Source organism: Lynx canadensis, chromosome F1 (assembly GCF_007474595.2).
Source record: "Lynx canadensis isolate LIC74 chromosome F1, mLynCan4.pri.v2, whole genome shotgun sequence".
NCBI lineage: Eukaryota > Metazoa > Chordata > Mammalia > Carnivora > Felidae > Lynx > Lynx canadensis.
Window position 1 is genome coordinate 35,908,331 of NC_044319.2, and position 17,074 is coordinate 35,925,404.

The 17,074-nt window shown below is 35.0% G+C and overlaps 1 protein-coding gene across 2 annotated transcripts in view; it reads right to left on the bottom strand.

Moving 5' to 3' along the window:
* The window catches only part of F13B (coagulation factor XIII B chain), a 37,832-nt gene extending 35,056 nt beyond the window's left edge, over nt 1-2,776 (bottom strand). For both annotated transcript variants that reach the window (XM_030303135.1, XM_030303134.1), the window contains exon 1: nt 2,500-2,776. In XM_030303135.1, coding sequence (XP_030158995.1) covers nt 2,500-2,563 — 64 coding nt within the window. In that variant the 5' untranslated portion in view covers nt 2,564-2,776. The remainder of the gene's footprint in view (nt 1-2,499) is intronic.
* Nucleotides 2,777-17,074: the final 14,298 nt, after the last annotated feature.

Sequence of the window (17,074 nt, forward strand, 5' to 3'; positions counted from 1 at the left end):
AATAAATAAAAGACTTGAGCAAGAGATTTACAAAACAGGATATGTAAATGGTCACAGACCTAGTAAAAAGTACTCAACTATCTTCGGCGATATTAAAGCAAAATATGCACATACCATATTTAAAAAGCATTCATCCCTTATGAACATTGACGCAAACATTCTCAACAAAATAGCAGCAAAGAGAATTCAGCAGCGTATTAAAAGGACCAATGAGCACGTGGGCTTTATTCCTGGAATGCAAGGATCGTTCAACATACAAAAATCCATCAATGTAATACACCACATCAACAACATGAAAGAAGAAAGAAAAAAAGTATCTGTGCACCCAAAGACATTTTAGAGAATGTTCGTAGCAGCATTATTGGTGTAGTCCCAAACTGGAAACAATCCAAATGCCCATTCATGGTGGAAAAGTTAAACATATTTTAGACTATGCATTCAATGAAATTGTATATAGCAATACAAGTGGTGAATTCTGAATGGTGACTCTCACAAACATATTATTGAGTGACAGATGCCTGTCACACATAAGTAAATATTATATGTACTTACATAATATTTTTATCGAGGTATAATTGATATACAACATATTAGTTTTTGGCATACAGTATAATGATTACACATATATATTTGTATATATTGCAAAATGATCTCACAATAAATATAGTTAACATCCATCACCACACAGGTACAAATTCTTTCCCTTGTGATGAGCACTTTTAAGATCTACTCTCTTAGCAACTTTAAAATATACAATATAATATTATTAACACACATGTGAATATATATATATGCCAGAGAAATTATAACAAAGAAATAGGGTGATTATATGGACAGCATTCATTTCAGAGTTATTTGTAGTTAGAAGCAAATTAGAGGTAACTATGTGTCCATCACTAGGAAGATGGATAAGTAAAATTTATGAAACACTATGTAGCAGTAGCAACAAAATAGATTGAGCAACATGGAAATATGTTTAAATGATAGCAAGTAAAACAAACCAGTAAGGAGAGAAAATCTATGGCAAGCTTTTATGTGAATGTCAAGCACATACACAAAAGCAGACATAGTTCAGAAAGATGGTTACATATTTAAGAATATATCAAACAGATTATAGTGGCTCAGTTTGATGCTAGGGGAAATGGAGTTTGGGATCAGGGATAAAGGGAAGAAATACATAAATAGAGCAAAAGTGGCACCTTTCATAGGCCAATGATGATTGCATGCTATGAAATCAGTTATTGCCTGTTAGGTTTCCAGTGGGGGTGACCATGAGACTGTGGTCCCTGTCTTCAGGTAGGTTGTTTTTCTGTTTGCTTGGGAGAAAGAAGATTATGACCATGTAAAAATTAGGAAATTATCTAGAAAATGCAATGTCTTCATGATAGAGATAATAGAGAACTGTATCAGCTGGTTTTTCTCTATTTAGACAGGAAAATAAAACCAAAGGAAACTATTCCTAAAAAATAATTTTATTGTAGAATTAAATGTATCAAATAAGATGGATTCTATTTATTCCACTTTTGCTGTTTTAATAGCAGACTTTTTTGGGGTACACAATTTGTAGTAAACTCTTCACCTAAAAGGCAATTATAATCTATGGGATATTTTATTTCAACAAATTCCCTAAGGTGTTTATTTTAGAAAAGCCTTATTGCTGTGGTTTCCCATTTTGTATATTCACTCTGCTGACACCTAATGACCTGTCTGGTTTCTTATCCCTACAGCTTAATTATTTCTAAATAATCCACACTTGTACACTGCCTACCTCACATTCACTAATTCACATGCTGGAAAGTCTGGCGATGAAGATTTCTGAGTCAGGGAGTCAACAGATATTGGTTTGTCTGGACACTCTTGATTTGCAACCGTTGTCCCACATAATTATTAATAGAGTTCCCTCTCACTCTCAAAAGTATCCTTGTCTGTGTAATCAATTACATGGTCCTCCTGATCACAACTTAAAGATTGAAGCCAATAAATAAATTAGGGTAAAAATCAAAGGGTGAAGAGTCAAAAATCTTGATGATTTATGGCTATTTTTTCTTTTCAAATTTCCCACACTAACATCTCACTTTATGAACAGAGAATTAAATTTGTACAAGCTTTGCAGTGTTATGAACCAATTCCATTATGAAGTTAGAATTAAGATTAACAAAGACTTCTAAATGGCAGTACTGTTAGCCTGAAAACCCTTTGAGGTATTTAGATCCTAATCTCCTATGCCCTAAAACCTAGAGATACAAAGCAGGATTTTGTTTTGTCTTGTTTTGTTTTTCTAAATACTACAAAATACTAAATACTACAAAAATACTTACTAGTTATGCCCAAAGGAAAAATAAATCTGCCTAACTATAACAAATTCTATTTATAAGAACTGTGCTTTTATAAAGTTGATACACAAAAATGAAAGACTATATTAAAAGTTCAAGTTAAATGGATGTTAGAATTTCCCTTTATGGTTTTTAGGGAATAAAGAGTATTAAAAATTCAATTTACCTTCTGCATAGAGTTCTCCTGAGATGATTAATACGATGATAAAAGCCAAGTCTTTCGACCTCATCTTCAGCGGTGTGCCCCAGAAAGATTGTAACAATTGTAAAGCACTAGGGACTCCTCATTAAGTACACAATACTTTGCCGGAAGAAAAAGTTAATTATTTACAACATCTGTCTAAGTCTCTTTGTGACAAGACATATCTTTCATTTAAACCATTTTTGGAATAATGTTAAAATAACACAACTATGTTAATTGACAGAATTTTGGGTGCCACAGTCCAATAAGGGCATGATCACCTATAAGGGCAACAAGAGCGGCAGCATAAATAATTAACTCCGACTGCATAAAAAAACAGGGTAAATTTTCAACTTCAACTCCCTATTGTAAGTCCATGGACTAAAGTTCACCTGTGGCCATTGATTTCTCTACCACCATTGATCAAAAGCAGACATGAACTTAGAAACATGAGATAATGGATACCTGATGTAAAAATACAGTGCTGTCTAGGTTGCACTGCTGGAAGAGAAAAATGACCTTAATTGTGTCAAGCAATGATATCATAATATTATAGTAAGATCTAATGTTTAGAGTGTTTGTATTCTGTGGCAGGTGATGGAATAAGCACTGCGCTATATTATCATTCATTGATGAAAAATGTTTGGTGTGACCACTATGTGCAGGTCATGTTCTAATCTTGGGTATACAGCAGTGAAAAAAAAAAAGATTAAAATTATAGTCTTCATGGAGTTTACATTTTATTTTATTTATTTATTTATTTTTTTAATTTTTTTTCAACGTTTTTTATTTTTATTTTTGGGACAGAGAGAGACAGAGCATGAACGGGGGAGGGGCAGAGAGAGAGGGAGACAAAGAATCGGAAACAGGCTCCAGGCTCCGAGCCATCAGCCCAGAGCCTGACGCGGGGCTCGAACTCCCAGACTGGGAGATCGTGACCTGGCTGAAGTCGGACGCTCAACCGACTGCGCCACCCAGGCGCCCCATATTTTAATGGGTTTTAATCTAAATAAGAAAGTAAGATGGGGAGATAAGAGCTGTTATTATTTTAATTTATGTAACTTTTTATTAAAATATATTAAGGGAAAAGGCACACAAATCATCAGAGCACAGAACATGAATTCTCACCAACTGAACCCACTTCAAAATAAGAAATAGAATATACCAGCACCTCAGAAGTCACTAAATATGCCCACCCCGATGTGAAACACTACTTTTTTTTTAAGAAATCACATTGTTTGTTTATTTAATATAATTTATTGTCAAATTGGCTAACATACAGTGTGTAAAGCGTGCTCTTGGTTTGGGGGTAGATACCCATGGTTCTTTGCTTATATATAACACCCAGTGCTCCCAACAAGTGGTCTCCTCGATGCCCATCACCCATTTTCCCCTCTCTGCCACCCCCCATCAACCCTCAGATTGTTCTCTGTACTTAACAGTCTCTTATGGTTGGCCTCCCTCCCTCTCTTTCTGTAACTATTTGAAACACTATTTTGACTTTTACCAGTGTAGATCAGTTTTGCCTGGTTTTACACTACATAAATGGAATCATGGAGTGTTTGTTTTTTTAATGTCTAGCTTCTTTTGTTTAATATTTTGCTTGTGAGATTCATCTTGTGCTGTAGATAGTTCCTTCTCTGTATAGTATTCCATTCTGTTAATATGCCACAAATTATCTATCCATTCTACCGTTCATGGGCATTTTGAGTGACTTTTAGTTTAGGGATATACCTCTGCTTATTTTCAAAGTTTTTTCTTTTTTTTTAATTTGAAAATTTTCAAACATTCTCACCTGGATCTACCATTAACATTATATTACACTTCCAAAATCACATATTTATTCACCTATTCATCCATTTTTTAATTCATTTCAAAGCAAATTGCAGATATCTGTGCATGCCCCTCTACTTAAGCAAATATATCATTAACTCAAGCTCAGTATTTTTTACAGATTATTCTTTTCATATGAAATTTATAAAGAAATGTGAAACTGTTAAAAGTAACCTCTGTGGGTCTTGAACAGTGCATTCACCTGTATACCTCAGACCACTGTCAATCACCATCACCCAGAAAATTCCCTCAGACTCCTTTCCAGGTAGTCCTCACCTCCACTCCTGTTATAGGTAACCACTGTTCTGATCTTTGCATCAATTGTATTACTTGTCTGTTCTAGAACCTCATATCCATGGAAAACACAAGGACTCTTTTTCTGTAAGGCTTCTTTCATTCAGCATAATGTTTGGCATTTATCCATGTGGTTGTGGGTACCAGCATTTCATCCTTTTTTATGGCTCAATTTCATAAAAGAATACTCTCATAGAAAGTATTGAAGTTGGTTTGTCAAGACACAAAGCTAGTGATAGATCCAGGCTTCGAAGTTCTTTTTAAAAAAGTAAAATGTATGTTATCGAAATTAAGTATCTAAATTTCTAATCAATTAAAAGTTGCCAGCATCTACTAATTTCAGTAAATGTAGTAAGTGTATTACATCTAAAAATTAAACTAAATGAGGGAGTATATTTAGTGTTTCAAAAATTAAAAGTCTGGAAGAATCTCTTTCATCCCAAGTAAGAACAAAGCTAAACAACATAATTTTAAAGGTCTTATGTTCTGAAATAATATATTTACATGGTGCTAACTTCAAAGGGTACAAAGTGAAAACTCTCCATCCCACACTTGTTCCTCAGTCACCCACTTCTCCTCTGTAGAAGGTAAATAATGCCCTCAATACCTTTTGCATTTTTCTGGAGTTATCTTCGGTGTAAACAAGCAAATATATACCTTCTAGCTCATTACTTTTTCACTTAGTATATATTGGAGATCACTCCATAGCAATGCCCAAGTGATTTCCTTATTTGTTTTTAGATCAATTTTCTAGTATATGGATGTATAAATTAAATTATTATTGGATAATGAAGTTGTCTACCATGTTTCATCATTGCTAGAATTTCTGCAATGTTTAGTACTACACGTGTCACATGTCCCCAGCTTGGCTCATTTTTCTATTGAAGTGTTGGTCTTTTTGCTGTGGACTTGTATGCACTTTTTATATATTTGAAAAAATGGATTTAGTCTGTGATTTTGAGTTATACATTTTTCTCCTTGATGTACTATTTATCTTTTAAATTGTTACAGTGGATTTTGCAAATTAATCTTTTCCTTGAAGATTACAGGATTTGTGTTATTGTTAGAATTACTACAACTTTTTTTTATTATTGCTCTAGTATCTTACAATACTCCTTTGGCTAACTTTTTTTTAATGTTTATGTATTCATTTTGAGAGTGAGAGAGAGAGAATGGGGGAGGGGTAGAGAGAGAGAGAGAGGGAGAGAGAGAATCCCAAGCAGGCTCTGTGCTTTCAGAGCAGAGCCTGATGCGAGGCTTGATCTCATGAACTGTGAGAACATGACCTGAGCCAAAATAAAGAATCAGAAGCTTAACCTACTCAGCCACCCAGGTGCCCTCCCTTGTTTAATTTTTAATCAATGAATATAAAATAAATCTTCATGAATATGTCAACCTTATTTTTTCCCAGATAGTTGCCATGCTATCCAATTATTTATCAAATAATTCATGTATTTTGCCTCCGATCTGCATTTCCACCTTTCTCATATGCTAAATAATCTTATATGTTTCGGCATTTAAACTAGCCATGTTTTTTAGTCCTATCCCATTAGCTACCCTAGCTATAAAATATATGTGAACGTTTAATAATTAATGTAGGCCTCACACTTAAGTTTCCCTTTTCAGAAATTTCCTGTCTAGTTTTGCTTGCTTATTTACTGTTGATGTACTACAGGTTTGGAGTGAAGACTTTGGAGTCACTCAGCTCTGATTTATAATCTCAATATCCAGATTGTGGCTTTGGAAAATGAGAACTCATTCACCCCTACATTTCTACATTTCTAAAATAATGGTAAAAATAGTAGCTATCCCAAGCATGTTGTGGAAATTCTGCTGAGAATAATTTAGTACTCCACAGTTTGCTGATCCTAAAAAAAGTTGCATTAAACATTGTCTTAGAAACAAAATCTTGGGATGCCTGGGTGGCTCAGTCAGTTAAGCGACCAACTTTGGCTCAGGTCATGATCTCAAGGTTTGTGGATTCGAGCCCCACGTCAGGCTCTGGGCTGACAGCTTTGAGCCTGGAGCTTGCTTTGGATTCTCTGTCTCCCTCTCTCCCTGTCCCTCACACTCTGTCTCTCTCTTTCTCAAAAATAAACATTAAAAAAAATTAAAAAGAAAAAAACCAAAATCCTAAGTCAAATTTCATAAATACAGTCCAATGAAGTATATCCCAATTCTGGGGGAGAAAAAAGAGTAATAATGCCTTTAGTGGAAATATCAAAAGATAATAAAAGATGAAATTATAAATATGTCATTCTAATTCTCTTTCCTTCTTTCTTCCTTCATTATCTCTAAACCTTATCCATCAATAATAAAAATCTAAAATCTACTTCCTATAGGTTTTGAATATAACAAACAGTTCCTTTTTAATTACATAACTGAGTATATTCTATGGGCTATATACTTGCTTGACAAAATATCATTTCCACTCAACATTTTTTCAAAGTTGGCACTTTAGGGATAAACAATGAAAAGTTTGACTCACTTCTCTTATTTGTATCTCCTGTAAAGTTTGTTTAATGCATGCCAAAGTACACTTCCAAACCTTTAGGACACTATGGCTCTTGTACCGACCTAGATTTTACCCAGTAGATACATGCTCAGAAAAAAATAGATGTGAACAGCGAGTGTCATAAAGCAGAAGCCACATTTATGTCGATTCTGCCATTTTGCCTGGTTTGAACAATCCTGGAAGCACAAGCTTTACTGAACTGCTGCAGAAGAATCAGAAACTCTTGTTTCTAACTTCATAATGTCAAGGGACAGGTTATGGAGTATTTACTGTTGACAGCAATGACAGTAAATGTGGTATGGTCCTGACCTCAGCATTGTGCTGGTGTCTTCCTGATTCAACTTCAAGATCATGACCAAAACAGCACATGCCCAGGCCAGTTTTGTTGTGTGCTACTAGGAGTAGTAGGAGCATATAGACATCATCAAAAAGTCTATCATACTTCTTTCTAATTGGAGTTTCAGCATAAAACTGATGGAAATTAAAGGAAAGGGGAAAATCTCATTAAGAGAAAAAAAACAAAAAAAACACGTTACTTCGAAACAAGCAATAATAGGACTGTTGAAATGAAAAAAACAAGGGGAAAGCAGAATAACAATCTTTAATATGTTAAATGAAAATAACTGCCATAAATGAAAATAACTGGGGCGGCTGGGTGGCTCAGTCAAAGCGTCTGACTTCGGCTCAGGTCATGGTCTCATGGCTTGTGGGTTCGAGCCCTGCATCGGGTTCTGTGCTGACAGCTCAGAGCCTGGAGCCTGCTTCGGATTCTGTGTCTCCCTCTCTTCTCTCTGCCCCTCCCCGACTCACACTCACTTTCCCTCTCAAAAAATAAATAAACATTAAAAAGAAAAAGAAAAGAAAATAACTGCCAACCTAGAATGCTCTAACTACTAAAAATATTTTTAAAAATAAAAGAAGTATTCAAATAAATTAAAACGTAAAGAGTAAGTCAGCAGTAGAACTCTACCAAAGAACTGCTAAATGGAGTGCTGTAGACTAAAGGAAAATGAAACATGAATTCAAATGCATGGCATCAATAATGCAAAGCCAGGAGTGAAGAAATGAACTCCAGGCGTGTTGTATGTTTTTAGGACTTTCAAGAAAGTTGCTGAAGTAATATGCCTACTTAATTATCATTAGTCAAGGTTCAGGATTAAAATTTCAAGGTTTGGGGTACCTGGATGGCTCAGTCGGTTAAGTGTCCAACTTCGGCTTAGGCCATGATCTGGCAGTTCAGGAGTTCAAGCCCAGTGTTGGGCTCTGTGCTGACAACTTGACACCAGAAGCCTGTTTTGGATTCTGTGTCTCCCTCTCTTTCTGCCCCTCCCCCACTTGAGCTGTCTCTCTCTCTCTCTCTCTCTCTCTCTCTCAAAAATAAATAAACATTAAACAATTTTTTTTAATTCTAGGTTAAAGAATAATGGTTAAAAAAAATTTTTTTAATGTTTTTGTTTATTTTGAGAGACAGAGCAGGAGTGGGGGAGGAACAGAGAAAGAGGGAGACACAGAATCCGAAGCAGGCTCCAGGCTCTGAGCTGTCAGCACAGATCCCGATGCGGGGCTCGAACCCACAAACTGTGAGATCACGACCTGAGCTGAAGTTGGACACTCAACTGACTGAGCCACCCAGGCGCCCCAAAGAATGATGTTTTAAAAATGTGCAACTAATAAATTAAAGGGTTAAAGTAATCACAAAAAGTTACACATGATTGTCATAAATAAAGACAAGGAAGTAAAAAGGAAGGAACAAAAATTGGTTGGTCAGATTTCAGCTTATGGCCACGATGGAGCAACAGGAACTGGATACACCCTCCACCTGAAACAACGTAAAAAAAAAAAAAAAGATAAAATTTAAGAAACGATAGTTTTTAAGACATTAGAGATTAGGCAATGAGATGAACCCAAAAAACATCCCACAGCCTGAGAGTTTCTTGCCACACTGTAGAGTACGGTGGTCTTCCCAAGGTGAGGAGATGGAATTGTGAGTTATGAAACCAAAGCAGGTAGGGGGTCAGAGTGCAAAGTACAGGAGAGAAGAGAGCTGCATAGACAGAGATCTGCAGAGGGGCCACTTTAGGTTTTTAGCTGAGTACTGACTAGAACATCTGAGAGAAAAACATGAGAGGCCAAGGAAGGTACCACCTGAGAAGCTTAAAGGGAGGAATTCCTGGAATCCACTTGGGGGTTGGGGATAATTCCTGCTCTCATGAGTCAGAGTGGAACACTTCATGATTTACAAGGCATTCATAGTGTTCTCGGGTTTTTACCTCAGTAGTAGAGAAAAACTGTTCCTGTCTAACAAAGCTTATAGCAAGACCAGAAAGGATTAGTTTTCAAGTAAAGTAACTGAATTCCAGAACAAGCTCAAAAGTATTTATAGGAGTACAGAATTATCCATCATGAAAATAGGTAAAATTCATAATGTCCCCAAAGGAGAGGATGGGGAGGAAAGAAAACACTATTTGAATAAATAATAGCTGAACATCTTCCATATTTGGTGGAAACTATAAAAGATCATAGATCAAAGATAGTCAAATACTAAGAACAATAAACATAAATAAAATCACAGTAAGGCACAATATAATGAAATTGCTTAAACCTAGTGATAGAAAAATTTTAAAGCGCTCAGAAAAGAAAAAACAGCCCAGAGGAACAAAAACAAGAAGAGAGCAGACTTTTTGTCAGGAACATTGCAAGCCAGAAAACAATGGAAGCAACATTTTTAAAGTATACAAAAATTAGAAGAAAGAAAACCTGCATCCTAGAACTCTATACGTAGTAAAATACTTTTTAAAAATGAGAGCCAAAAATAAAGACTTTTTCAGATATATATATTAGCAGAAATTTTCACTAACAGACCTGTACTATGAACCATATTAAAGGAATTCCTTCAGATTAAATAAAATGATACCAGATGGAAATGTGGTATTCAGTCTACATAAAGACTGAAGAGCACTTCAAAATAGCACCTATGTGAGTAACTTTAAAGATTTTTAGATTATCTAAATCTTTTAAGAGATATATGATGGTTAAAAGCAAAAGTGATGAAAATTATACTTTATTATGGGTTTATAACATGCTAAGAGTAAAATATTGACAATAGCACAAAGGTTGGGAAGGCAGAAATATAATATATTAGAAGATCTTTATACTATATGTGAAGTGTTATAATACCACTTACAAATGGACTGTGATGTAAATACCACTTACAAATGGACTGTGATTTACTAGAAACCTGAAAGTAACATAACAAAGAGTTATAGGTAACAGCCAACAAGGTAGCTAAGTTGGAATCATAAAAAACAAAACAAAATATAAAAAACAAAAAAGCAAGTATTTAATCCAAAACAGGTCAGAAAATAAGAAAAAGGTTTTAGTGGGGAAAGCAGATAGGATGAATAAACAGGAAGAGGATAGATTTAAACTCAGCCATATCGATAATCACATTAACTGTAAAAAGTCTAAACATCTCAAGTAAAAGGTAGAGATTGGCAGATTAGATTAAAATACAATGACCCAACTATATGAACTCAACAAGAAACCCATCCTACACAAATATCCAAATAGGTTAAAGAGTAAATATGGATAGATATACAATATGTAGAGGGTTTATGGTGGCCCGGAAAAGATGTGTCTATATTGTAATCTCTGGAGTCTTTTTTTCCAAAAAAGGGTCTCTGCAGATGTAATTAAATTGAAGAGTCTTGAGATCATTCTGGATCATCACAGAGGCCCTAAATCCAAGGACAAATGTCCTTATAAGAGTGAGGCAGAGGGAAATTACACAGAAGAGAAGGCCATGTAACCACAAAGGCAGAGATTACAATGATGGGGTCAGAAGCCAAGGAATATCTGGGGCCAACAGAAAGTGGAAGAAGCAAGGAACAGATTTTCTCCCAGAACCCTCAAGAGAGAGCACAGCCTTGCCAACACCTTGGTTTCAGATGAATGGTCTCCCAAACTGTGAAAGAATACATTGTTGTTGTTTTAATTCAACAAGTTTGTGTGAATTGTTACAGAATTATGAAATCAATACACATGTTAACAATGATCAAAAGAGAACTGGAGTATGGAACAATGTAAAGATAATTAATGCCAATAAATTTAAAATGGTTAAAATGGTAAATTTTATGTGTATTTTACCATAATTAAATATTTGTAACATGTAAAAGAGAGAGAGAGAGAGAGAGAACAGGAATTGCTGTATTAAGTCAAATAAAATGGATTTTAGAACAAAGAATATTACTGAGAATAAAGAAGTTCATTCTACAATTATAGAGTGATCAATTTATCAAGACAACATAATCCTAAAGATCTCCTCAATTGATAACGAGCTTGAAATACATGTAATTTAATCAGTTTTGGTTTTTGATTCAAGGGGAAATAGAAAAATCCACATTTAAAGGTCCAAGGTTTTAATAGCCAACTCTCAATAACTGACACAAGTAGACAGAAAAACAGTAAGTATACAAAAGCCTTGAACAACACTATCACCTAATTTGACTTACCTGATATTTGTGGCACACTCTACATGATAGCAGGACATTTATTCACGTGAACATGAAATATTTGTGAAACAGACCATATTCTGGGCCATAAAACAAGTCTCAATCAACCTAACGGAAGCCAAATCATAAAAAATACTAGAGTTGGATTAAGTTACAATGACATCTAGAAAATCTGCAAGAATTTGCTGTCTAAACACATATGTAAATAATCCATGGGTCAAACAAGAGATCAAAAGAGAAAGCATTTTGAACTAAATGAAAATGAAAAATATACCAAAACTTGTGGGATGCAGCTAAAGCAATACTTAGAGGTAAATCTATAGCAATGCCTACCTATTAGAAAAAAAAGGATTTCAAAATGACTTAGCATATACTTTGAGAATTAGAAAATGAAGACCAAATGAAATTCCAAGTAAACAAAAGAAATGAATTAATAAATGATCTAAATTTCATATGAAGATGGGAAGAACCTAGAATAGTGAAATCAACTTTGAAAAAGAACAAAGTTGGAGGACGTACACTGCTTGATTTCAAGCTTTATTATAAAGCTACAGTAATCAATACAGCATGATACTGGCATAAAAATTTAACAGATTGGTGGAAAAGAAGAGATTTCAGAAAGAGACCAATACTTATATGGTCAACTGATTTTTGACAAACGTGCAAAAGCAATTCCGTGGAGAAAGCATAGTCTTTTCTAGAAGTCAGCCTGGAACAACTGGTTGTCCATATGTAAAAAAATAAGCTTTGATCCATACTTTGTAACATATACAAATTAATTTGAAATGGCTCAAAAAATATACAACAAACTAAAATGACACAAGTTCTAGAAGAAAAGCATAATAGAAAATCTTTGTAACCTTGGGTTGAGTAATGAGTTTTTAGATGCAATACTGTGAGTATAATGAATGAAAGAAAAAAATTGGTAAGTTAGGTTTCATCAAATAAGAAGTTCTGCTTTTCAAAAGGCACGGTTATGAGAACGAAAAGACAAGTAACAGACAAGGAGAAAATATTTGCAAGTCACTTATCTGATAAAGGACTACTATCCAGAATATTTAAAGAATTCTCAAAACTTACTAAGAAAACAACCCAGTTTTTAAAAATTGACAAAGACTTGAACAGGCTTGTCATCAGACATATGGATGGGAAAAGAACACTTGAAAAGATGTTTAACATCATTAGTATTAGAGAAATGTAAACACAATGATATAATACTACTCATCTATACAGAAATTTTAAGATTATGTTTGACCATAACAAGTATTCTTGAGGATGTTACCAATGTATAAATATGCAAAGAAACATATTGGGTAGACACACCATATTGATTCACACTCTTAGAGCAGGGGTCTCATTGAAACTTATAATGGACAAATAAACCAGGAAGGGAAAAGATTTGAAAGGCTGGCTAAGTCAACAAAGTGAACTTGTTCACACATTCAATATGATATAAAGAGCAAAGAGAAGACTCTACTGGAAAGGCCTCTATGACCAGGAGGTGAAAATGAGAATGAAAAGTAATGGATGGAGTTACACCACTTTTTGTTTTTTGCTCCTCACAAAATTTTCTTCTATCTTGACTGACCCAGTTGCCTCAAGACTGGCCCTGTACTGCTGTGTACCAGTACAGCACAATATCAGTGCACAAGACACAACATTCATACCATTAATTTTGACAGTACATGCTCCTAAGGGAATGTCAGAGCCATCACAGCTTTATGTGGCCAAATGAGGGGTATATGCAGTCCCATTACTAAGCAGCAAGGACAGTCCTATAATTCTTTGTCAAATCTAACACACATCCCTGGGAATAGGGCAAAGGGTAGGCCATGGTAAGACTGATGTTACTGTTTGCTTTAGGAGTAATTAGTAAAGCTGAGCCAGGGGAGGAAAGAATGGGTTAAACAGTCTGCAATAAAAGAAACAGGAGATACGGCAAATAGAGGGTTTGACCTGAAAATAATACTCTTAGCTGCCTCTCTCAGCTCCAGTGCTAATGGCTAAGGCTAGAATACACTTGACTCTTTTCCCAGAGAGGAAAAACTGGACTCAAACTGATTTAGGAGTCTGCCCAGTCTCCACTTGGGTAAACTAGCGATGTGATGCAATACTCTCAGTGATTTGAATACCAGTATCTGTCTGGAGCCACCTTTTGGCTTACCATTTGTGGTCAAATTTCCTTGATTGGTTTTCAGGTAACCTGAAGTTAAGAGTATCCCCAACTTGCACAATATGGAAGTTGTTAAAGAGCAAACATCTGCGTGTTCATAGTGAGACTATGAATCAAGATGAGTTTTCCCTGAGAAAGCTACCTGGGTATGATGGGGAGCAGATTGCTACAACTTACCAGTAACTCAGCATTTACCTTAGAGCAAATGTGAACACAAATGTAATGAAAAGTCCTTTTATGAAAATGGCAATGGAATTTATTTATTTTTAAATGTTTATTTTTGAGAGAAAGAGAGAGATAACGAGCAAAGGCGGAGCAGAGAAAGGCAAGGAGAGAGAATCCCAAGCAGGCTCTGTTCTGTTAGCACAAAGCCACGTGGGACTTGAACTCATGAACTGTGAGATCATGACCTGAGCCAAAATCAAGAGTTGGACACTTAACAGAATGAACCACCAGGCATCCCTGGAATTTAGATAGCCTCGAAGAGAAAGTACCAATAGAAGGAAGACACTGAACAGCACTGTGAACAATTCGTCAGTAACACCGTGGAAGTAAATATGTTATTGGATACTCTTTTAATGCACCTTGATAAAGATCAATTGCGAAGATTGACAGCAAGAAGAATTTATTCTAAATATTCAAAAAATGTTCAGCAGGTATGAAACAATGATGCTTTGGCAAAGCAAGGGCAAAGTTTAGATCAAATTTCATTTTGTACTCATTTAGATCATAATTAAAACAAAATACCACTTTCACAAACAAGTTATCTGCAGTAATAATAGAATATTATTCATAGACTAAAACTATGGCCTAAAACCTGTTTCTGAAATCTATAATTTTTTTTAGGTAAAAAAGTCCTTAATTTATATAAGCTTCAGAAGCTACTTTAAGTGATCCTCCATAAACATTTCGTAAAATAAGTTTTTAGAATATTTCCTTCTTCCTTTACATGGGTTGGAAGTTTGTACACACATTCAAAAACAAACATGCTGTCAAATATTAGTTGGAAATAAATATTTCTCTCCACTATTTTTAATTCTGGCAAGTTATAAGCAAAGTTTTTTCATTGGAATTCTCCCTCTTTATTGAAAACAGAAAGACAGATTATCACTCTTTCTTTACACCAAGAATCAATGGCTATTTGAACAATACACAAATTAAAAACCAAGCCTATTAGATGGGCACTTGGCTGACTCAGTTGGTAGAGCATACCACTCTTGATCTTGGAGTCGTGAGTTTAGGCCCCTCTACCCATGTTGAGGGTAGAGTTTACTTAAAAAAATAAATAGGGGATGCCTGAATAGCTCAATTGGTTAAGCGTCCAACTTCGGCACTGGTCATGATCTCACAGTTAGTTAGTTCCAGCCCCTCATTTGGCTCTGTGCTGACATCTCAGAGCCTGGAGCCTGTTTCAGATTCTGTGTCTCCCTCTCTCTCTCTGCCCCTCCCAGGTGCTCTCTCTCTCTCTTTCTCAACGGTAAATAAACATTAAAAAAATTTTTTTTTAATAAATAAACAAGCAAGCAAGCAAGACTATTAGCAAAATGTAGCTACTAGCAACAAGCAATCCAAAAGATAGTATTTTCTTAATCAGTAAAGATTTTTAAACGTACTAGGCTTTCATTGCTATAAGCAAAAATTAGAAGCTCTAAAGATAATAAATGTGGAAAAAAGTCACCTACCTATTGAGAAAAATTCAACAATTCTGAATACAGAATGCATACTGTGAATTTCTTCCTCTTAAGCATGAAGCCGAAGTATAATAGGAATAACAAGCTGTGCTAGGAATATGTAGATAAAATTTCCAAGGATCTAAAGCACGGATTTTATTTGTAAAAATCATTGCTATGTAACAATATATTTATCTATCATTTAAAACTAAATTTAAAAAATGACACAGTATGGTTATAATGACATCTACTGGACATTTGGGTTAATTACGGTTAACAGGAAGGTTAATTTGAAATTCACCTAACTTCACCATTAATAATAAACTCATGTGAACTAAAATTAGATTGCAGTGAATACATTTATTTTCCTTCTTTAATATAATGTACTAGCTCTGGAGAAAAGAGCTACTTCTGAAGTAATAGGCTTCATTTCTTCTCAACCAGTCCTCCCAACCAATATACAATGACATACAACACAGACATGCAGGCCTTTTAGCTTTTAGGTCTTAGAATCATGATATGGATTTATCACATAAATTTGGGAGAAATGCTCTTAATATAAATATAGGATATTACATAAAATTTTAAAAGATTAGTTTGAATTTCAACAACGGAAAAATTTTTAACACGTGGAAGTCATCTTACATGTATTAACTTCATAGAAATATTTCTGGTGCAAATACTTTTTGGTTAAAACCATCTTAAAGGAAATTAATACCAATAAACATTGTATCCTAGCCTAATTTACTAAGGTAAATAGATTTCTGGGGTGCCTGGGTGGCTCAGTTTGTTGAGCGTCTGACTTCAGCTGGGGTCATGATCTCAGTCTGTGAATTGAGCGCCGCGTCGGACTTTGTGCTGACAGCTCAGAGCCTGGAGCCTGATGCAGATTCTGTGTCTCCCTCTCTCTCTCTGCCCCTCTCCTGCTCATGCTCTGTCTCTCTCTGTCTCAAAAATAAGTAAAAACGTTAAAAAAAAATAGATTTCTTATACTACAATCCCTTTAAATGAAAGAAAAAAACCGAGAGCATTTGGGAGAGTCAACAAAAATCATGTTTGAAAAACACTGAGTACTAAGAATTCCTAGAACACTTTATTGGGAGAAAAAAAAATAGCAAAGAAATATCACAAATTCTAGAGTTAACTTCAATATATTCTTTGATATACCACAACGGTCTTCAGAGCTATCCTAACCAAATCTCAGCCAATTTCAGATTAATTAGGTGTAATCCTTATTCTAACAAATTAGAAAACTAAGTAGTTAAGTGGTCTCTGCATTTTTAGCTACTACTGATTCATTTTAAAGTTAAAAACTTTTATGGCTTCCATATATGGACACATTTTGGGACACTATCAGATTTCAAACAGCCACTGGAATTAGGCTTTGGTGGCCCTGAAACCACACTGGGTTAGTATTGGTAATAGTGACCCAAAACTGTTGAAAATGCCAAATTAGGTTTTAACACCTAATCATTATCAGGTCTATGTATATGACTAGGTGACAAGTTTCTCTTGTAAGCAACATCATACTCTTTCCAGGTCAAATTAGAACTCCCATCAGTTC